Source organism: Euprymna scolopes, chromosome 26, assembly GCF_053919585.1.
Source record: "Euprymna scolopes isolate OS-2025 chromosome 26, ASM5391958v1, whole genome shotgun sequence".
Lineage (NCBI taxonomy): Eukaryota > Metazoa > Mollusca > Cephalopoda > Sepiida > Sepiolidae > Euprymna > Euprymna scolopes.
The window spans coordinates 59,692,579-59,716,191 of record NC_136507.1 but is presented as its reverse complement, the minus strand read 5'-3'; the positions used below and the strand labels follow the sequence as shown (position 1 = coordinate 59,716,191).

The 23,613-nt window shown below is 31.1% G+C and overlaps 1 protein-coding gene across 1 annotated transcript in view; it reads left to right on the top strand.

Moving 5' to 3' along the window:
* LOC145248095 (uncharacterized) overlaps positions 1–23,613 on the top strand; it is an 81,540-nt gene that overhangs the window by 19,197 nt on the left and 38,730 nt on the right. Inside the window, exons 4-10 of the mRNA XM_080109884.1 lie at positions 1,311–1,366; positions 3,174–3,218; positions 8,239–8,313; positions 11,068–11,155; positions 13,592–13,671; positions 19,185–19,283; positions 20,579–20,660. Of these exons, the coding sequence (XP_079966010.1) occupies positions 1,311–1,366; positions 3,174–3,218; positions 8,239–8,313; positions 11,068–11,155; positions 13,592–13,671; positions 19,185–19,283; positions 20,579–20,660 (525 nt within the window). The remainder of the gene's footprint in view (positions 1–1,310; positions 1,367–3,173; positions 3,219–8,238; positions 8,314–11,067; positions 11,156–13,591; positions 13,672–19,184; positions 19,284–20,578; positions 20,661–23,613) is intronic.

Sequence of the window (23,613 nt, the reverse complement as noted above, 5' to 3'; positions counted from 1 at the left end):
AAGCAGGCCAGTAGAACAGAATTCCACAGGTGGTCAGTTCTAGGAAAGAAGCTTTGTTCATGGAATGTGTTTAGATTTAGGTACAGATAGAGAGTGGGGGGAAATTGTTGATAGCAGTTGTAACTAGGTGAGTATTTTTTTTTTGTTAGACAATGTAAATTTTGAGATGAAAACAATGTTTTAGAGAAAAGAGGAATCCATAAGCAGTCAAAGTTCTGCAGAATGAGAATTAACATACACGAAAGACATTTAAGCCTCCATCATTTTATTTATGGTATTTACAATTTATGTGCATGGCTTTATCATCATCATCATCATCATGTTTGGTTTAACATCTGTCTTTTACATGCAATCATGTATTGGGTGACTCTTAGAAATTTACTTCCCAACTCACCTATCTCTGGCTAGGTCTTTATCTTTTATGTTTTCTCCCTCAAATCCTTCCTTAACATTTTCTTGGTGTCCCCTACCAACTGACCCTGCTACATCAACTTTTCTACATCTACTAACCCAAGAACTTCCGTCCATTCTTTCAATGTGACCAAATCATTGAAGTCTCCTGCTCTGCACAAATCCTCTTATGCTGCCAGATTTAGTCTTTACATCGTCCGATCTAAGCCTGTCTTTAAGAAACGTATCATATTATTCTCATATAATTTCTCTCCATGCAACATATATCCTCAACCTGTTTTAGCCAGGTTTCACTTCTGTACATCTTCACACCTAATGTGGTGATGTTGGCTTTGCAACACAAAATTTGAATAAAAGCCAGTCAAATGGTTTATGTAATATGGTTACGTAGTGGATGAATCTTCGGAACGTAAGCAAATTTGGCTTACCCCCTTGACGTACATATCCCCGACAAACCCGCTTAGCAATGAGATCTCACCCCTTCACTGTTGATGTCCCTAAATGCCAGAAAGCTTTCTATTCTAATAATTTCTTTGCTCAAACAGCTAGACTTTGGAATTCCCTTCCTGCTGCCTGCTTCCCTGGCTGTACTGATATGTAGAAGTTTAAATGTAACATAAACAAATATCTTGTTAATCTTTCCTAGGCATGGCCCCAAATAGTAGCCCCTTACGTTCAAGTGGGGATATGCTCTGTAAGGAACACGAGTAAAAAAAAAAAAAAAAAAAAAATTTGGCTGGCGGACATTGTTTAGCATTGTCTGTTTATTCTGTTACCCGTCCGATAAATGCTAGCTGGAAGAAAGTCCTTCTGAGCTGACAAATTTTCTAAAATGCGTTTTTATTATTTTGAACCATCAACATTTACTTTTTTTTTTTTTTTTTAAATTTTTCTTACAGATTTCAGTCAACCAATGGAAGTTGATTCTTATCCAGACAACGACATGATTGATTATGTAAGTTTAATTCTTTTACATCTTCTACTCAGTTCTTTAAAAGCTGAACTATCTGCCCCAAAATGCAGAAACACATTAATAGTGCAGAAATGATGAGACAAAAGGTCTTTTGGATAGATCACATTTCTAACGAGGAAATATGGGCTAGATCTGGATGCACTAAAGGATTGGTGATGGAGTCATGAAAAGATAAATGACTTTCTTAGGACATATAAGTATTTACTGTCAAAGAGGCATAGAACATTTAGTATTGACTGGTAGAATGCCAGGATCAAAAAAGCAGGGTCGACCAAGATGTACTATAATGGACAACTTAATCGATCCAGTAGATATCTCATTGCTGATACAATTCTCTATCTTTATGAGAGCCAGGTACGTCCAAGGATGGAATACTGTTGCCACATCTGGGCAGGAGCTGCTAGAAAGGACTTGTCCTGCCTTGATAGAGTTCAAAATAGACTTCGTAGCCTCATAGGAGATGTCCTTTTTTCTTCCCTGCAACCTCTATCTCACAGAAGAGATGTTGCGAGTTTGTCTCTGATGTATCGTTATTTTCATGGAAAGTGTTTGACTGAGCTTCAGTCTATGGTCCCCTCTCGCCAAACTTTTACAAGAAACACTCGTCTAGCTGAAAACAATATCAATAATTCCCCCCACTCTTTATCTGTGCCTAAACCTAAACGTAGATTCCATGAACAAAGCTTCTTTCTTAGAACTGCATGCCTGTGGAATTGTCTTCCGTTTTCCTGCTTTCCAGCTGACTACAATATGGTTGTCTTCAAGTCTAACGTAAACAAGTTCTTGATGAGCCGTTCCATATAAGTTAACAAATTTACCGAATTGATTACTATATTATCCAATTTCTACTGTACACTCTTTAACCCTTATCCTCGAGTGGCCTCTTGGCCTTGATAATGTGGTGATGCCTGTGTAAAAAAAAAAGTTGAGCTGTTTCGGGCCATGGATGGTCGCCAACATTGTTAAATGGTAGAACTGTTGCTGCTAATGATGAAAGGTATCTTCAACCTGCTTTAGTAGATGACGTCATACCTTTATGATGTCATAAAGGCTCTTCCTTCTGTTTTCAATCTCTATTTTAATACCTATTTATTTACAATGCCTCCCCACAGGACAGAGTTAGACACCAGGGTCATTTTTTAACGTGGAGAAAAGGTACAAAAATAAAAATTGTCTCAGTCGTGAAGGATTTCTCCTCCACTGAAAGAGAACGAGAAATGGAAGTGTCGCATCTGAAGAACAGATATTACACTTTGATTTTGGCCAAAAGGCCAAGTTTTATTTTCTGATGTTATCCTTTTGTGATGTCATAAAGGTTCTTTCCGTGAATTCAACCTTTATTTTAGTGGATGACGTCATCCATTTGTGATGTCATAAAAAATGCTTCCTAGTGTCTTCAACCTTTATTTTAGGGGTCAACATCATTTTGCACAGAGAAAAGCAAACCTACAAGGTCTGCAAGTATTTTTTATGCTATTTCCTGCCAGCAAAAACATTACTGTGCATTACCTTGCAAAAAGATGACTCTAAAGAAGGTCGAAGATTACATTGGACAAAATGTGAGAATCGTAGTGTGAATTATTCAAATTATGAATTCTTATCGCAAAAGTTCAGAAAACAGAAAAGTTAACAACATTGAAATTTTTTTGATTTTTTATTATCACACAATAAATCTTTTATTAGGCTAATACAATATAACAAATAACAATATTTTACAATTTGCAACAAATAATATTTACAAATGATAATTTTTCTTTCTTTTTATATAATCAAATGTTTTCCCTTTCAGATTGTGAAACTACGTCAAGATATGAGTAATGAACAATTTAACACGGTATGTTTATTTTTATAAAATTCTTGAGTGACTTTGATTCCTACCAGATATTTATAAACCATTCTAACAGTGTAACATTTAATAAGCAACTAGCTGTATTAAGCTGTCATTGTCCGAGTGAAGGTATCTTGCCAGATGGAGAGCTTAAAAAAAAAAATAATTGAAAATATAGTCATGTGTACATTTTCTTTTTTTCAAATAAGATTTTTTTAAATTGTTTTTAATTTTCCCTTATTTAAGTTTTGATAAAAAGATAATTTGGTACTTATCCAGAATCTGACTCAACTTTGCATCATCGTGTTCTGGCAGGTTACGGTAAGCATCCGACATACCAATGCAATTAACCAATCAGTTGTCAGCAGACAAGTTTCAATAAAATCATGAACGTCATTGTAACAAGAATTTCTTTTTTCAATTGAAAATTAATTACAGTATGCTGTTTGAAGTAAAGAAAAATCCTCCTAAAGATTTAATGAAAATAAATATCAACAGACAACATTTTGAATGATCTTTGCAGACTGGAGGTATTAAATCATTTCTGTCTGTGTCACATTTTGCGTGTACCTTGGCAACACCTTCTGCTGAACATTGTGCTCTGAGCACAGTGCTACATCACCTCTCTCCAGCAGGCCCTTTTTGCGATCTCATCAGAGAAGCCATTGATTCAGTTCCTCCTCAAAACTGGATGTAGTGATGTGGTGGCCAGCTTAAAATGTGGTTCAGAACAATTGATCAAGATACCAAACCAATTCTGTGTCCAACAATCTATGGTGTTCGCTGTTGGAATAGTAACTAGCTGTCAATCATGTTGTACGTAAAATATTTGGATTGTCACAATTGCTACTGATTGTCCGTGATCTATGATTCATTATACAGAGTGAATCAAAAGTAAGTAGAAAGTCAATATGTTATTGGTTCCCCTGACAAAGGAGGTATTGGACCTAATAATACACTCCCATTCATCCATTCACACTTTTCTCAATAACCATGCTTCAGATTAAAAAAAAAAAATTCCACAAACATTGGTCATGGTGAAAGTAAATTGTTACCAGACGGAGTTTCCGGGATAACTCTGATTATGTCCCTAGGGGTCATTATAGAAATAAAATTTCCCTCAAATCATCCGTCTGTTCGTTTGTTCACACTTTTCTCAATAACCACTCCATGAATTTTTTAGAAATTTTGCACAATCATGGTGAAAATAAATTTTTGCCAAAACAGATTTTCCAGTATAACACTGGTTGACCCCTTTAGGAGGGCATTATAGGGGTAAAACTGCCCCAAAATCGTTCATCAGTTTGCACTTTTCTCACTAACCACGGCTTGGATTTTTCGGAAATTTTGCACAAACATTAGTCATGGTGAAAGTAAATTTTTCACTCATGGAGGGGGACCTCGCATGTTTGGCTTGTTATTTTAGCAGTCAACACTTATTAACTTTAATTTCTTTCATACTGTCATACTTTCTGGTAATTACACATAACTAATATATATATAATTGTTGTTTATAGAAGAATTTCATTTTTCCTTTTTTTAGCAATCTTTTTTTTAGAGATTAGACTTTTAGCCTATGAAATACAAGATGAAGTTATAGCCTGTTAACTTATAATAAGTACTTTATGCCAAATTGGTAGTTGGATATGGTTAAATTTGTGCTCATTTTTTAATTAAATACTAATCTTTATTAATCAATAACTGTGCATCAAACTGATAGTTTGATGCACGTTATCGTAACAAAGGTTCATACAAAATTTCAGCCTGATTGGTCCAGTAGTTTACAAGAAAAAGTTAGAATAAATGTGTTATTGTGGTAACTAATCCCTATTAATCTCTAACTGGGCATTGAGCATATACCATAATACTTAGTTTGTTGCACCTTATCATAATAAAGGTCCATACAAAATTTCAGCCAAATCATCTCGGTAGTTTCTGAGAAAAAGTGAAATGGACAAACAGACAAGGAGAAAAACAAATATAAATAATCATTTTAATACCTACAGACTCCAGTGTTTCATCCTTCCAGAATCATCAATGATTGCCGCTGGTCATGGGATTTAAATGCTGCAACAAAGCCATTTCTGTCTCTATTTGCAAGGAATATAACCACAGGACCATCATCAACAGCAATGATATTTAAATGAATTTAAACATTTATAAATGCATAAACGTTATTAAATGTCGATCTATAGTGATCAAGTGACTGGAGTTCATGATCTCGCATATATATATATATATATATATATATATATATATATATATATATTCAATATGGCATAATGGAAAAATGGCGAAATTCAATATGGTGTAATGGAAAAATAAAAAGGTATTTGCAGCTTCTCTTCCAATTTTCGGATTTTAATCATGTCAAATCATACTTCAATTCCTTTTGACGAATTGATTGTTGCTATTTCTTCTGATGAGTTAAGGGCATAATAGATCACTGATTGATATAATAATTAAGTGATTGATTTTGCACTACGAAACAGATACTGTCAAGAATTGTATAAGTCAACTGAATTAAAGGAATAAATTATAAGATAGTCAACATCATGAATTTTGGAATATAACTTTTTGTCATTTTTTGTCATTTATTATATATATATATATATATACTATATATATATATATACTTGTTTATTGTTATATAAACATGGTTACATCCTGTTGCTACAAATAGCCACTTGTTTCAATCAAACAACAGATATCATCAGGCAGCGAGTTGACTATTCAAAAGTTCAATGAATAACCTGAACTTTTGAATAGTCAAGTCGCTGCCTGATGATATCTGTTGTTTGATTGAAACAAGTGGCTATTTGTAGCAGCAGGATGTAACCATGTTTATATAACAATAAACAAATATTATCAGCTCTTTTTATTGAGCACTATCTAACAACCTCGTTGAATTCATTAGTCCATTACTTTTGAATAAAAAAACCCGAGTATATATATATATATATACATATATATATATATATATATGACCCAGTAACCTATAATAAATAACATTACATATGAATACTTAACATAACATTTTTTCTTTTGGTATATAAGTGTTTTTGGTTGCTTGTTTTAATTTTCTTCTTTATTCCAATTTTTTGTCCATTAGTTTTGTCACCTGAAGATGATTCAGCAAAGAATTGAAATTCATTTATTTTTTTGATTTTGATACAAAAAAAGAGTATTATTAGAAAAATTAGGGGGGAAAAAAAGGATATAATCAAACATCGGAATTCTTTTTTCTATTTAACAGTTTGCTTATATATATATATATATATATATATATATATATATATATATATATATATATATATATATATATATATATATATATATATATAATGGGAGAGTTAAAGGAAGAGAATAAAATCAATCTTTAAGAGGAGACTTATCAGGTAATACAAATAATAAAGCTGAACAAATTGCTTTGAAGCTTATGTAGGAGTCAATAAAGAGAAAATGAAGGTATAAAAACTAGATAGTAATATATATATAGATTTATTCATTTATTTAATAAGGGTATATTTCAATTAAGGGTGACGTCACATCCTTATTATGTTACCTAGCATCTTCTTTAATCTTCTGATGAGAAGTATTAAGCTTCAAAATGCCATCATATAAAGAGTTTTCACTTATCCAACACCTAATTGATGTATACTCTTATTAAATAAATGAATAAATCGATATATATTACTATATAGTTTGTATACCTTCATTTTCTCTCTTTACTGACTCATATATACTAGCATTTCAGCCCGGCGTTGCCCGGGTGTTTGGAGGATGTATGTTGAGCAAAAAAAAAAAAAAAAAAAAAAAGGAGTCAATTTTTTAAACTTTAACCCCTATTATGACCCCCTTAAAATTTATTGTTTTGGGCTCAAATCAAGTTATTAAGTTAGATCCATGTCCAAGGAACCTACATCTAAAATTTCCAGTGTTTAGATCAAAAATTGGCGGAGGAATTTGGTAGAGTTCTCAAAGATCAAATCGTTGAACTTTGACCCCTTAACAGTCAAATTTCTGGCCGAAAATGGATTATAAAGATTTTCCCAAATCTTAGTACCCTGTATATCAAATTTTGAGCCTGTAGACTGAAAATTTACAGAGTTATTGCATTGGAAAATGTACACACACAGACACGTTCACGTTTATATATATATATATATATATATATATATATATATATACACACACTTTAGTTATCCATAGACAGCAGTTTTGCTGTATCATGACTCTTTATTGTGGCTAGAAATGGCAAGTATTTCAAGACAAGATTAAAAACCCAATTTTTTGGCCAGCAGATAGGATTTCTTACTCCTTCATACATTATTACACTCATGACAAAGTAAGGGTAATTATAATTCTTAAATATGTTTAAATTTGCATTATCAACTGCCTGCAAAGAGCTTTGCTTTATACTAAGTAGCAACCGCTTATTCCCCCTCTCGGAGAGCTCAACCAAAAGTGGGCAGCACTTGTAGTCATCCACAGACAGTTGTTTTGCTCTATTATAGCTTTTAAGTATAGCGAGTATTTCAATCTAAAGCAGAAGATTACAAATATTTCAGTACGGGTTGTAATCCTGAAAGGAAACCTGACGGAACTCCTCTTCACTAACGCCGTAATCCACAACAAATCTCAGTTTCTCTAACACTCAACTGTCTGTCCTTCTTAAAGCAGCTATTCTCAAATGCAGATTAATGCCACATATAAAAAGAACCTAGCTGCAAACACAAGTTCTTTATTTCTTTTTCTTTCCCTGATTCCCATCCCTGACATGCCAAACATATGCACTGCTGCTTGTATGAGTAGTTTCTTCTATTACACGGACTGAATAAAAAATAAAAATGTAAAAAAAAGAAAACATCGATTGTGAAGTGCTTGATTGAACTGATAAAATTTTTAACTTTTTCTATTTTATGTATGCATATTATACCACAAAAAATTGAGTTTTCAGTCCAAGGTGGACAGTCACTTAAACATTTTATTTTTGATTACTAAAAGTATTTCTCTTTGTTTTTAGGCAACTGGTGATTTAACAAAAAATTTTGAAATGGAGACATCATCTTCAATCGATGTTATGCCAACACAACCTCAGGTAAAAAAAAGGTCTTGCATTTAAATCTATTTCAACAAACTACACTTCTACATGAAGCACTGAAATACAAAATCAAATACTAATACTTTAGTATTATTTTTATTTATAATTTTAGTATTATATTTAAAATAATACTGTCTACTAAAAAGAAATTTTGAAAATAGTTTGTGCAATATAATTCTATTTCAAGTGAATGCATTTTAGGTTAAAAACACGATTACATTGGATCTGCCCCTATGAAAGCTGACTCAAAAAATCTAATCTTTTCTCCTTTGACTACTGACGATTACACAGTGATCTCATTTTAGACTACAATCTGGTCAGTGTGTATTATTCATTTCTTCACCAGAAAGAGGTCTATGTGGACACTACAAGAAAGTATTTCACTGTCGATTTCGATTTAGCCAAAGGAGGGTCAATTTCTCAATCAGAATTTCTGGACCTGTCTCTCGTGTTTTTATTTTCTAATCATATTTTTTTTTTAACGGGGATGAAGCATCCAACTCAATGCCAGACATTCGCCCACTATTTCAGTCATTCTAACCAAGAGATCTATTTAAAATTCTAACTGTTCCTTTGAGGGCAATTGTTTGTATTTCTCTTGCACTTGGTTCACTAGTTATATTTGACAGGTAGTTTTCAAAATTCTTTTCTATAAGTCCGGTTACTCCTATAATTACTGAAATGATAGAGATCTTCTCAAGATTCCAGTTTCTTTTCATATCGTACATAAGGTCTTGGTATTTCGTTATCTTCTCTCTCTCAGCTCTGTCATCATTAGGAACACTTACTTCAACTAGGGTTGCTTCTTTCTCACTCTTGTCCCATATCTCAGGCTTAATGCATCAACAATGCAACAATTCAAGGTTAATTTAGGCTACTGTCTCCTCTTCTGTGTACATTTCTACCACCCCTTTTGCTTACGTAGTAATTAAAATATGATTGATTTTTTGCTAAATAAATTGAATGCTATATGCTGATGATTTAGTACTTGCCTATGAAACAATGGAAAACTTATTTTTTTACTTTTAATGCTATGGAAAGTTAAAGTTTGAGAGTGAATGTTACTAAGACCAAAATGATGATCAGTGGTTGTCAAAAACAAGTTGTAATTCAATCTTTTGTGGAACTTGTAAGCATTGAATACACAAGAAATGGAATTACTGGTAGGTTGCAAGATGATAACCAATTTATGTGCAAGAAGTATAATTGAGATGGATGAACTCAGGAAGTATATTTGAATGGTGAAATTATTGAGGTTGTCAAAAAGTTTTGTTACCATTGGAATATAAGGCGGAGCATATGCAAGTGCTAGAGTTGAAGAGAGGAAATTCAGGGAACTTTTGTGATTACAAACTAGCAGAGTGTTACCACTGTAGATCAAAGGAAGAATCAGTTCTAGTCAGCTAATGTACTTCCTAATTTTTGGTGTAGCGCTACCGGAAGCAATGACAAGGCAAATCAGTTCCTTCACTTTTTCTCTCACACCTATATCACCCCCTGTGCATGTACTTTTTTTTTTTTATTAGATTTTTCTGATTTTTTTTTTTTTTAATAATCATTGAAAAGTTTTTTTGTTTTATTTTGATTAAGAATTAGTGAAATTAGTTTTTATTTGTTTTTTCAAGAATTATTGAAAACACTTTATAAAATACTAGTGAGGATTACCCGGCGTTGCCCGGGTGTTTGGAGGTGTGTGTGGGGGGGGGGGGTTAAAAAAAAAAAGTAAGTATGAAGATCGAACCCGAACCGTTGAGGCAAAGTTGTAAATTAAAGTGTGAAAAAAAAAAAAAGTGCGATGTTAACCATTGCCCCACCGCGAGATGCTAACGGAAACACGTTTTAATTTAATTTAATTAGTTGGATTTAGCAGGTGCCCGTTTTAATGAGTTAATGAGGTCAACTGCGGGATAGTATTCATTTACTGCTGAACGCTTTTTTTTCCCCCACCCCCAAGATGTTATAGGAAAAAGACTAACCCACATGCGGCGAGCGACAAAATTGAATATTTATCTTCCCGAAATCGAGCAAATTAAATAGACAGGCGAGATTCGTTGTTAACTGTGAGATATTACGATTTATATGTGATATAAAATGTTTTAAAAAGTTGTTAAGCGAGTGACTGCTTCTCTGAAAAAAGCCTTTTGTTGACATACAGAAAAAGCTAACACACATACATACACACATTTTCGCTTTTATATATATAGATTTTAAAATTATTTTAGGAATATTATGTATTGGATACATTTTTTAATGATGTTTGAAATTTTGTTATGTTGATTTCAATAATTTTATTTTTATACTTTCATAAATTTATATTTATCATACAAAAAATAAAAAAACTTATTTTTGAAATAAAAAAAACAAAACTTTTTTATAATTTAATAAACATATAAAATTTCAAATAAAATAAACTTTCTTTTTTGATTTTGTTATTAAAAATGCAAATAAAGACTAATTATGTTATTTTTATCCTATAATTTTTTATGTATATTTTTCAATAATGTCCTTTTTATTTTATTTCAATAAATCACTTCACAATAGAAATACTAAAGAATGATAAAAGTTAAGAAACTAATTTGCCTTGTCACCACTTCCGGTAGTGCTATGCTGGAAGTTAGGAAGTACATAAGCTAACTATAACCAAAGAATCTATCAGGCATGTACATGCAGTGTGATGATATATGGAAGTTTATATTAATAAAAACATCTTCTCTTTATTTTGTATATATATACTGATTTTTTTTTTTCCAGTTAACCTATGTGGTTCTTGATACTAACGTCTTGGTCAATTCTGGGGATTTAGTATTATTAAAAAATATCTGTGATGGAAAATATACTGGTAAGTGATTTGCATATTGTTTTGCTTTTAATTTATTTAATCAAAAAATTAATTTTTATGCTCTGTCAGTTTTTTTGTATGAAAACAATTTATTTCTCAGTAATCACATGTTGCTATGGCTCCATTTGTGTAAATGGAACCCCACCTACCAAAAAAAAAGACAAAATTCATTTTTGTTTAAGAAGGAATTAGTGTGGCAAATTTTTTTTTTTTCATTATAGAAAAATATCTGTAAGTTAATAAGGAAAATTGTTATGTGTTTATTTATTTGTGGACTGTTACCCTCATCTCTTATAATAATCAGAGTGAGAGAAGAGCGAGTGTGAGAGATAGAGAGGGGGGAAGAATATATACAGAGAGAGAGAGAGAGAGAGAGAGGAGATAAAAATTGTTGTAGATAATGTTGACGCTTTAAAATGTTTTTGTTTTTTTTCAATAAAAAAAGGAATGAGAGAGGAAGAGAGAGAGGAAATAAAAACTGTTGTAGGTATTGTTGACGCTGTGAAATGTTAGTATTTTTTTACGGCATAAAAAGAAATGTACAAAGTGAGCCACTGAGCGAGTGAGGAAATAAAAACTGTTGTAGGTATTGTTGATGCTGTGAAATTTTTTTTTTTCGGCATAAAAAGAAATGTACAAAGCAAGCCACTGAGCAAGTGAGCGAGGAAATGAAAACTGTTGTAGATAACATTGACGCCATAAAATGTTTGGGTGTTTTTTGTTTGCATAAAAAGTAAATGTACAAAATGAGCAAGCGAGCAAATATAAACTGTTGTAGATTACATTGACACCGTAAAATGTTTATTTTTTAGCATAAAAAGAAATATAAAAAGCAAGAGAGAGAGAGGAAATAAAAACTGTTGTAGGTAGTGTGGATGCCGTAAAATGCTTGTTGTATTTTCTTTGGCATTGCTGTGAAACGTTTTGTTTTTCTTTGGTATAAAAAGAAATGTAAAAAGTGAAAGAGAGAGAGAGTTGCGAAGAGGGAGAGAGAGAGAGAGAGAGAGGAAATGAAAACTGGTATAGATATTGTTGACACCGTTAAATGTCAGCAAATGAACGCAGCAATTTACTCAGAGGGCAAAAGTAGGTATCATTGCGACGCCATATTTGAATGGTACATTAGTGCTCATTTAGCATGTGAATACTGTTAATCCAGAATATGGGAATGGTCAGAGCTCATCAATAAGAATGAGTGGAATTAGTCTGGGGAGATTTTATTATTTTTGAATCTGAAAAAGGGAGAGATTATGTTATGTCTTTGAGTTTATGATCCAGTTACAAAGTGTGCAAGCACAATATATGTATAATGTGTATATTTCCTCCTGGTGATGACTGGGAGCGGTAGGAGGACTTGATATTTAGAGGGAAAAATAGGAACTACTTTCTCTAACGATGGTTGTGATTGTGATGCTATTGCTCCTAGGATAAAATGTAAGATTTTATTATATAATAACTAAATGTGTCTAAAATGTCGTTCTAAAGTTACATAAGATAGTGGCCAAGATCTAGACATAATAAATTTTATGTGGCATCTCTTATTGCAAACCTACGATACTTTGGTTCAGAGGAGAATTTCTGCAATCCAAATATTATATATAGAGAAAAGGATCTCTATTCATTTAGAATATCTTTTGTTTTTGAAAGAAGGTATAAGTCCCAGGCATGACACTAAGATACCCTGGGCACCCTTGAGCAAGATGATCTCTTCCAAATTCCACTTTTGTACTGGTGCTATCAGATAAGGCTGTCTGAAGATACTGGCTTCCTGACTTAAAATGCACCAAACATTGATTGAGTTATATTGAGTTGATTATTTATCTGCAGTATTCTAGGTGACTAGTTTTAATTCATATGTTTTGCCTTACTTTATAGAGTTAGCTATATAATTATTTACCCTTTGTTGTTCTCATGTTTTAACTTCAATCTATTATTTCTTTATATATATATATATATATATATATATATATATATATATATATATATATATATTATTTTTTATTTTATTTTTATTTTTTATGTAAATACAGTCATATCTTGCTACGATGTGCAGACCTTTTCAATCATATTAGATATCATCAGGCAAGAAAAATTAAGGTACAAAAATTAAAAAGGTTCCAGACCTTTTCAAATTTTAAGGAGAAAGAATTTGCCATGACTGGCAATGGGCAAAAATTAAGGTTCTTATGGGTTTAACTTCATTCCAAAGATCAAGTTTCTGTTAAAAGAAGGAGGAGGGGTTATTTCTTTTGGTTTCAGGTTGTAAATTTTATAACATGGAATGGATGATTTTGTGTCGTCCATTTTTCCTCAAGTGCTTTCGATCCATGATCGTCATCAGGAATAATTTTTTTTGTTGTTAAAGGAGCTTTTTTGGTTTGTCTTCTGATAATGAACTGCTGATATTTGGTGCCTCTTGTTTTTCTCTCTCTCCAGCTGATGGGCATTTACCAAACATTGTAATCCCATGGGTGGTGATGCAGGAACTTGATGTTTTAAAATCCAGAAGCAAGCAGGTGAGCAAAGCATTGAAAACTTGAAAACTGTAAGAAAAAAAATCTCCTTTAGTCGTAATGAGGTCCATATGTTGGTCCAAACTTTGGAAAGAACTCCTGTTCATCTATTTGTATTTCATTTTCTCTTTTAATTTTTGTTTGCATCTTTTTTCGTTAATGTAAATTAGACACACAAAAAAAAAAACAAGGAATTGAACTGAATAGTAGGCAAATTGTTCTTATAACTTGCCTTCTATTCAGTTCAGTTAAATTTGATTCAAACTGCCCTGTTCCTTTAAAAATTTATGCAAGCAGATGGTATTCTGACTAAACTTCTTGGTCTTCTAAAAGCATGTTACTGCTTAATACGTTCTTGCATACGCATGTATAGTGCATTATTGAAACCTTTCGAAATACGATCTAGCATTTGGTAAGGCTGTGTTCTTTTGCCAACACTTCAATTACACTATTAACTGGATCACTTTAAATGCTTTAAAAGAGTTTCCGGGTGTCACTATTGGATGTGCCATCAACAGCTTACATTACACAGATGATATGCTACTCTACATTTATATCTTGGTGGTTCGAATTAAGTTGTCTCCCTTTATTTATTAAATATACTGGATCAAGACGCAACCTCTTAAGCAATATAATTTGCATTTGCTGTTGTTCAGTCTGTTATTAATGAGCTTCAGCATTTTGCATTGCAGATTGAAATTAAAATAAATGCCTTACTCTCTGCTGGTTTTACCCCAATGGGAAAAGTACCCATTATGCTCAATGGTGATATTTTTGAAGAGTTTGAGAGTTTCAGATATCTTGATGGCATCATCACAGCCATGAATCAGGTGGAGCTGACATCCAAATACAAATTGACCTTGTATAACATGTCTTCTGTCAACTCACTCCTCCAGCTCTGGTCAAGATCTGAGCTAAGGTGCAGTATGAAAATAAAGATCTACCAAACGCTAGTGCAAATGATCCTCCTTTATGGTAGTGAGTCTTGACCAATAAGAATGGATGACATTAGGTGATCAGTAACTTTTGATCACTACTGCTTGCATTACATCTATGTCCAATGGCATCACTAAAACAATATAGTATGCTACTGCTGCAAAATTAACTCCCTTTGACAAGTCATGTTCACAAGATATCTATGCTTTCTGAGTCATGTCCTTTGTTGTCAACCAGAATTCATCTGCTGCTTTATTGAATGTATATATAATTTTCTAGTTTGAATTTTTCGAATGCTTGCGAAATTATATATACACCTGACAATTCTTTTGTTCTCAAAATCAGCACAGACAAATTTTGTCAACATACAAGTTTATTTACAATTTAATGATCATCATTGACAAAAGAGAGACTGACTGCATTTAGCGGTAAGTATGTGTGTGGGTGGGTGTCAGGCTATGGCAGAACTTGTCACTCACGCTGGACGATTCATTAGCTCTCCTTTTTACCTCTCTCTGTTGTGTCTTTGTCTCTTTCCATTATTCAAGTTCATTTCCTTCCGAAGTAAACCAAACAACAATAGATTATATATTTGATATAACTTTATTCTTGAGCTCCCATCAGGGCTGCAAGGTGTAATTTTCTACATTATTCTAAAGTTGTGTTTCACTCAGCTTCCAAAACACGGAGACAATACTTGTCCAACTTTCTAGTCTGACTCACTTTATGGATGCCCTTTTTGGAATTTGGCACGCTGAGTCTCTTTCTACATTTTCATTGGTTCTTCCCCTTCTGCTTCCAATGGGGTTGCCCACACGTCCACTCACTAACGCGTTTCTTGACAATTGATTAGCTTTATCTTTTCTGGCTACCTATTACGTCAGCAAAATCTCAATTACATGTCCAAGGACACAAATAGGTGATCTCTCATGTAAGCCAAAATCTATTTACTTTTAACCAAATTCCACAACTACTCCGAAAATTCCTAAATTGACTTTGTTTATTTTATTTCTAAGTTAAATTCCAAGCTGTAAGTCTACATTTTCCAAAATCTAATTGTTTTACTTTTCTAATAATAATAATTGACCACGCTACTCGGCGTTGTCCTGGCATGCTAATATAATACTACACATCTAATAATAACAATTACCTCAGTTCCTCTACCAGGTTGGAAAAGACGATGTAGTGAAACAAATAAAACTTGGCTGATTAAGGTTAAAGTTGATCTCAAACTCGATTTGAGCTTTTGAATCTATAAAGTTTGCTGTTGGAACAGTAAATGATTAGAGACCACTCAATTGTTGGCTTCAAATTGTTAGGCTTGATCAACCTTCATAAGGGATGCAGTGGCAAGGATGGCTAGAACTATCTCAAAGCACTGTGGGGGAATGTTGTGTCAAATCTAAGTAAATAAATAAACTTCAGAAGGAACTCCTGCTCATGCAATGCCGTAACAATACTGACAAAATTACTAAAATCAAGCTTTCTCTTAGCTGTGAAAAATCACCCAGCCCAGCTGTGTTTAATCCATCTTTCTTAAAGTTAGTCGGCTTCTACACATAAAAAACAGTTACCCATGCAAGCAAATTAGATATGCATATTCACAATTATGAGCACAAGTTTCTCTCTCTCTTTGGAAAATGGCTGCCTGACATACAAAACAACTGACACACTTTGAAGCTGGTAAGTTTTTGTCTCTATTGTTACAGAAACTTCTAAAGATTATAGCTTACAAATATTTTTATTTTACTCAGGTATCATATCTAATAAAAAGTAATATCTTTGATAATCTTCAGTTTCAATGAAAAATGAAAAAAAAAAATAATAATTGCATATTAAACATACAATAACATATCCCAATTAGCCACTAACCAGAGTTGGTAACACCATTTTGGTGGCAAAGTTGACACTACCATTCTTGGCATTGTTAACCAACACTTAAAGTGTTCAATTTGTTTTTAGGTGGCAAAGATATAGATATATATATATATATATATATATATATATATATATATATATATATATATATATATATATATATATATATATATATCTTTATTCAATTGGCAAAATTTTAGAATAATTATAAAGAAGTGAACCATAGCGGAAATTCAGTAAAATAAGATGGAAAACGAGGTGAGGAAAGGGAAAGAAAAAAAAAATGGGGGAAGTTACATGTAACAAATGTACAATTCAGTAAAATAAATAAGTCGATTAAAAACAAGATCGTTAAAATACACCCGAAGCGCTTTTCGTTCAGACTAACTTTTCAAGGGTATAAGTCTGAAAATTATTATTTTTTTTTTTTAGAATATTTGGTAGTGGAATGGAGTAAGAGTGGAGAGGAGGTTAAAAAAAGAAAAAAAAAAAACTGTGACTACCTGCTATGGTTCACTTCTTTATAAATATATATATATATATATATATATATATATATATATGATTGAACATAAATCAGTTGCTTATCACAAGGGGGTAGAGAATAATAGCTAATAAAATGGTGAATATAAAAAATTGTATCTTAAATTTTTTTTCCAGTATCCATGAGATTAGTGTGAGTAAATGGGAGTGAAAGACTAAAAACTTTGCAAGTGCAGAGTTCAACCTAATTAAAAAACAGAAAAAAGAACTTTATGATATACATATTCATCACAGAATAAAAATATCATATTCCAAAAATGATGTAAAGTGATCAAATTTTTTTTTTTAACTAAGAAAATCAAATTTTATGAGAAAGCATGAACATTGTCTTGATCCAGCATATTTAATAAAGGGAGACAACTTGATTCAAACTACCGAGATCAAAATCTACTATTTACTGTTAAAATCATTAAAAATCGTAAACAAAATGATTTTCCATATCAAAAAAAACATCGATCACTTACATGATTTTTGAACTATGACATTTTCATTCTGCAACAGGTACGTACACCATAAAGATTTTTCTGTATTTTAATTAGATTGAACTCTGAACTTATACCTAAATTTATAACTGATACAAAATAAAATATTAAGCAAGATTAAATGTTAAATTGGCTGAAAAAAATTTCAACATAGATCAATATTTATCAAATTTTTGGTGTCAATCATAGCAAAAAAGCTATTAATCAGTAAAATGCTGTAATTGTCTTTACATCTATAATATAAATCTCATCTGTCTGTTTAAATGTATGTATGCATGTATGCCTAAAACTTTCGACAGAGGCGACGGATTTTCACGAGATCTGTATCGTTTTGAAGCTCGACCCTTCATACGACAAATATTGAAAAATTGGCTAAAACCATTAATTCCTCCACCCTCAACTGGGCACTTTTCTAGAAGGAGAGGTCACTTTTTTTGACAATATTTTCAATAGTTATTCCCTCTATTTGATTGACTAGCCTTATTTTAAACCTTCGCCACTTCCGGTTTGACGATGGACACAACGTCAAAGACATCATGTTTTTTTTCTTCACATTATTTTCCTCCTTTGCGGAATGAGTTCAAGCCTACCTGCCTACTACCACTTTTTTTTTTTCCAACACACACCTCCAAACACCCAGGCTAGTTATTTATAAGATTATGTGCAGATTTGTCGGAAAAGTAATGGGACTAGTGTCACTGTCAGTTTTAAACAACAGCAGACATTGTGAGTGTATCTCTGCTCTTTCGTTATTTTCATGGCAAGTTGTTGATTGAGCTTCAACCTATAATCCACTCCTGCAAAACATTCTAAAAAAATACCTGTATAGTTACACCTGTCAATAATTTCACTTTTTCTACATCAGTGCTTACAACTAATTGAAAATTTCATGAGCAGAATTTCTTTCTTAGTTTGTCCAGCTGACTATAATGTGGTTGTTTTAAAATCTACTATAATATCTTGTTGCTCTATCCTCTTAAATAATTAAGCCCTACACAAGTTCTGCCATTACTGATCATGACAGTGTTGTCTCACAGTCTACTCGACACTCATTAACCTTTATCTTCGAGTGGCCCTTGGGTCTTGATAAGCGGTAACGCTCTGTTAAAAATAAATGGTTTTGCCTTCAATTTCCACCCGCAAGTCTAATGCACTTTAGTTCATATGCAGTATACCAGATTTTCAAACAAATGCATTTCAAGTAAAAACACTATCATATACATAGATGTCATATTGAAATTAGTATAAATTTTTTAAAAAATACAAAAAATGATCCAGTAGAAAAATAATTACAAGTACGAATAGAATTTATTGAATTATCACCTTTTATTCTATGTCTTACTGTGAAAAAGTTGCGTGACCAACTTTGTATGACAAACTAACTTATCGCCCTTGCTTTCCTTGAAATCTACAATTGAAAAACTAAAATATGTCTAACTGTCAGTCTCTACGATTTTTTCCACAAAATTGATTTAGCACATCTACTGAATCATTTTTTGCAATTTTTTGAATTTATACAAATTTTGACATAACATATAAGTATGTGATAGTGTTTTTACCTGAAAGGTGTTAGTTTGAAAACCTGATATACTGCAAAAGTGTCTGCAATTTTCCCATTGAGCATTGCCTGACATTTTATTGGCTGCTGGAAAGATTTGTATCTCATTTATATTCCAGAAACTCAGGACTGCAGAAAGAGCACAAAAAGCAATTGTTTTTCTTTCGTCATATTTTGCAAAAAAACATCCTCGAGTTATTGGACAAACTCTAAGAGAAGTAAGTTACATTATTCTTTCTATAAAAAAATTATTATGCTTAGCTTTTTAAAGTTATTATATTCTTTTTCTATTGAATTATTATGTTTAGCTTTTTAAAACATTCTTTTTATTCTTTTTATAATAAATTATGTTTAGCCTTTTAAAAAGTTATATTTTTTGTGATTATATTTGTATATTTTTATATAAGTTTTGGAATTATATTATATTTGTATATTTTTATAAGTTTTGTAATTATATTTGTATAAGTATTGTAATTATATTATATGTGTATATTTTTATAAGTTTTGTAATTATATTATATTTGTATATTTTTATAAGTTTTGTAATTATATTATATTTGTATATTTTTATAAGTTTTGTAATTATATTATATTTGTATAAGTTTTGTAATTATATTATATGTGTATATTTTTATAAGTTTTGTAATTATATTATATGTGTATATTTTTATAAGTTTTGTAATTATATTATATTTGTATATTTTTATAAGTTTTGTAATTATATTATATTTGTATATTTTTATAAGTTTTGTAATTATATTATATTTGTATATTTTTATAAGTTTTGTAATTATATTATATTTGTATATTTTTATAAGTTTTGTAATTATATTATATTTGTATATTTTTATAAGTTTTGTAATTATATTATATTTGTATATTTTTATAAGTTTTGTAATTATATTATATTTGTATATTTTTATAAGTTTTGTAATTATATTATATTTGTATATTTTTATAAGTTTTGTAATTATATTTGTATATTTTTATAAGTTTTGTAATTATATTTGTATATTTTTATAAGTTTTGTAATTATATTATATTTGTATATTTTTATAAGTTTTGTAATTATATTATATTTGTATATTTTTATAAGTTTTGTAATTATATTATATTTGTATATAAGTTTTGTAATTATATTATATTTGTATATAAGTTTTGTAATTATATTATATTTGTATATAAGTTTTGTAATTATATTATATTTGTATATTTTTATAAGTTTTGTTATTATTAATATTAAATTATTATAAAATAAAGGATAACATTTCAAAGAAAATTTGCAATTAGATTATTTCGTAATTTAAATTATAACTTCAGGTTAAGTTTCCATGTGAAAGCCAATGTAGAGTAACATTTACACACACCAACAACTTTATTTGCTTTGAAATAATTTCTTTTCAGAACTAAACTTCTGTACTGAGCACAATGACTAATAATTTCTTTTTTTAATAATAGATACGTTTATTTTTTCAAATTAAATTTAAATTTGAATAAATTTCCTCTATTGTAGGCAATGCAGATGGATAATTATCTGGCTGCTGAGAACAATGATGATAAAATTCTACAATGTTGTATGCAGTTTGAAAGCAAACGTAAATAATTCTTTGATTTTATTACTTGATTATTTTTTTTTTTTAAATTATATTTTCACCCCAAACAAGGTACATTGCCACTTTCATGAAGGGGGGGCTACAATCAGGGACATAAGCTACAAGGATACTATGTAGGGAGTTGGGCAGCAAGATGTCGGTTCACGTTACACTTGAACTTCTGCATGTCAGTACAGTAAAGCAGGGACCTGGAAGGGAATTCCAAAGTCTAGCGGTTCTGGGGAAGAAACTACTGGAGTAGAAGGCTCTTTTACATCTAAGGCTCTCTACTGTGAAGGGGTGGGATTTAACTGCTTGTTGGGTTTGTTGGGGTATTTACGTTGAGGGGGTACAAGTGCTTGCAGTTTGTCGGAGCATTCACCGTTCAAGTACATGTAGCACAGGCAGAGGGATGCAACATTTCGTCGATGGGACAGAGGCTGAAGCTTAGATGACAGTTCAGGACCTATCAGGTTGGCAACTCCTCAAACCATCGACAATGAATAGAAAATCTATCAAAAATGTCTAAATAAATCTGGGGTTTTTTTTGTCAGATAGTATGTATGCCAGTGACAATCACCCTACATGGGTTGCACTGGCTTCTCCTGAAGGAGGAAGTTTCATAAGAATAGCAAGTTCACAAGCAATCCCCAGTCACATTTATATCTTGGCCATAAAGAATAATGACACAATAATAAAATGAAATATCAAATATTGCATATGACTATTAAAATTAAAATAATAAGAATATGATATAATAAAGTATTAAAAAGGTAAAATAATATAAATGCCTCCATTCAGTCTTAAGAGACAATGGATACCCCCTGTAAGGGTAGCTGCATATGTAATTGTGAGGCAAGGGTTGCACAACTTCCAATCACACCTCTCTTGAATAAGCATTGCTTGAGTCCAGTGGCAAGGAAAAATGCTAGATGACTGGAAACAATGCCAAGATAAGCGGAGAGCACATACAGCACCTGGAAGTCCCAAATGGTTGCCCACTTTTAGTATTGACCAGGCTCAATGTTGCTTAACTTCGGTGATCTAACGGGAACCGGTGTGTGAACATGAATTATGCCATATGATAATAATAAATAATGGAATACCAGAATAACAAGTAAAACAATTAAGTTTATTTAAATAGAAATAAAAGTATATCTAGCGCTATTTTTTATTTAGCTCTATTATGTAAACCATGTTCAATTCATTGGTTTTTATCTTCTGAATATTCTTAACCTGGAATTATATATATATATATATATATATATATATATATATATATATATATATATATATATATATGAAAAAAAGTAATAAATGTTATAAATTACAATTTACAACATTTATTTTTCGAACAAGAGATAAGAAGTACAGATAATTATTTCCTTCTCTCTCTCTCTCTCTCTCTCTATATATATATATATATATATATATATATATATATATATATATACACATATATATATATACACACATATATATATATACACATATATATATACACATATATATATATATATATACACATATATATATATACACATATATATATATATATACACACATATATATATATATACACACATATATATATATATACACATATATATATATACACACACATATATATATATATACATATATATATATATATATACACATATATACGTATATATATATGCATACATATATATATATATATATATATATATATATATATATATATATATATATAAACTATGTTACATATTTCAGATATGTACCATGGTTTCATTGCAGTGGATCTGCCTTTTCAAAGGCCTTTAAAAATCCATACAAATAATCAGCAACTTACAAAATGAAAAACAAATCAATGAATAGCATTCAAAATAAATCACCAGTATGAAATTAGTGAAACACATTTGGATGTTGTTTAGATTTCTGTTTTGGAGAAGTATTTAAATTTAGGAGCAGTGCTATGTGGTATAATGTATTGCATACTGAGTGGGCCAGATATTAAGCAGTGGTGTATTCCCATTCTTTTAAAAATGGGAGAAGGGTGTATATGAGTTTAAACCTGGTCATCATTATAGTTTCTTACCTAGGTGAGTGGGAAGGATTCTGTAAAAAGAGGGATAATGCTCACCTATCATTAACAACAAACATTAGTAAGCTCACCTTAAAACATTAAAATTAGGATATTAAATCTACTAGTCAAATATCTAATATGAGTATGTATGTACCAAACACCCTTACATAAAGAATAAACATGTATGCAACCAAGATTTAACCCAACCAATTTCATATAGTCCTCTTGATGGAGCCATAAGCATTATTAGTTTAAGACTGACACAGTTAATATAAATGACCTTCCCAAACTTATGTAGACTACAAATATCATGTTGATAATTAACCTATCTACTGAATTTGAGAACACTCAGAAGTCTCTTATACCAATAAAGATACCCCCTCCTCATTTTTACAGAACTCCCTCCCTCACCTTGGTAAGAAACTACATTATGATCATAGGCTCAAACTTATATACACTTCCTCCGTTTATGAAAGAATCTTTAAACTTATACTCCTTAACAATCGAAATTCACTCGCACTTAATATCTGGCCCATTCAGTATCCAGTAGATTACACCACACATCACTGCTCCTGAAACAGGAATCCAAACAACATCCATTTACAACTATTATATTAATGTAACAATGCTTTGCTATGATTAAAACTATATAGATATACAGTCCCCTTTAACTGAAAAGATACTTTCAAAAGGAACACCCAAATGTGTTTCACTGGTTTCTTACTGGTAATTTTGTTTTGAACGCCATTCTTTAATTTGTTTTTCATTTCATGAGTCACTGATGATTTGTTTTGATTTTTAAAAGCTTTTTAAGTGGCAGATCCATAGCAATGAAACCATGGTATGTCTCTGAAATATGTAACATATATTTTTTATATAAATAATTTG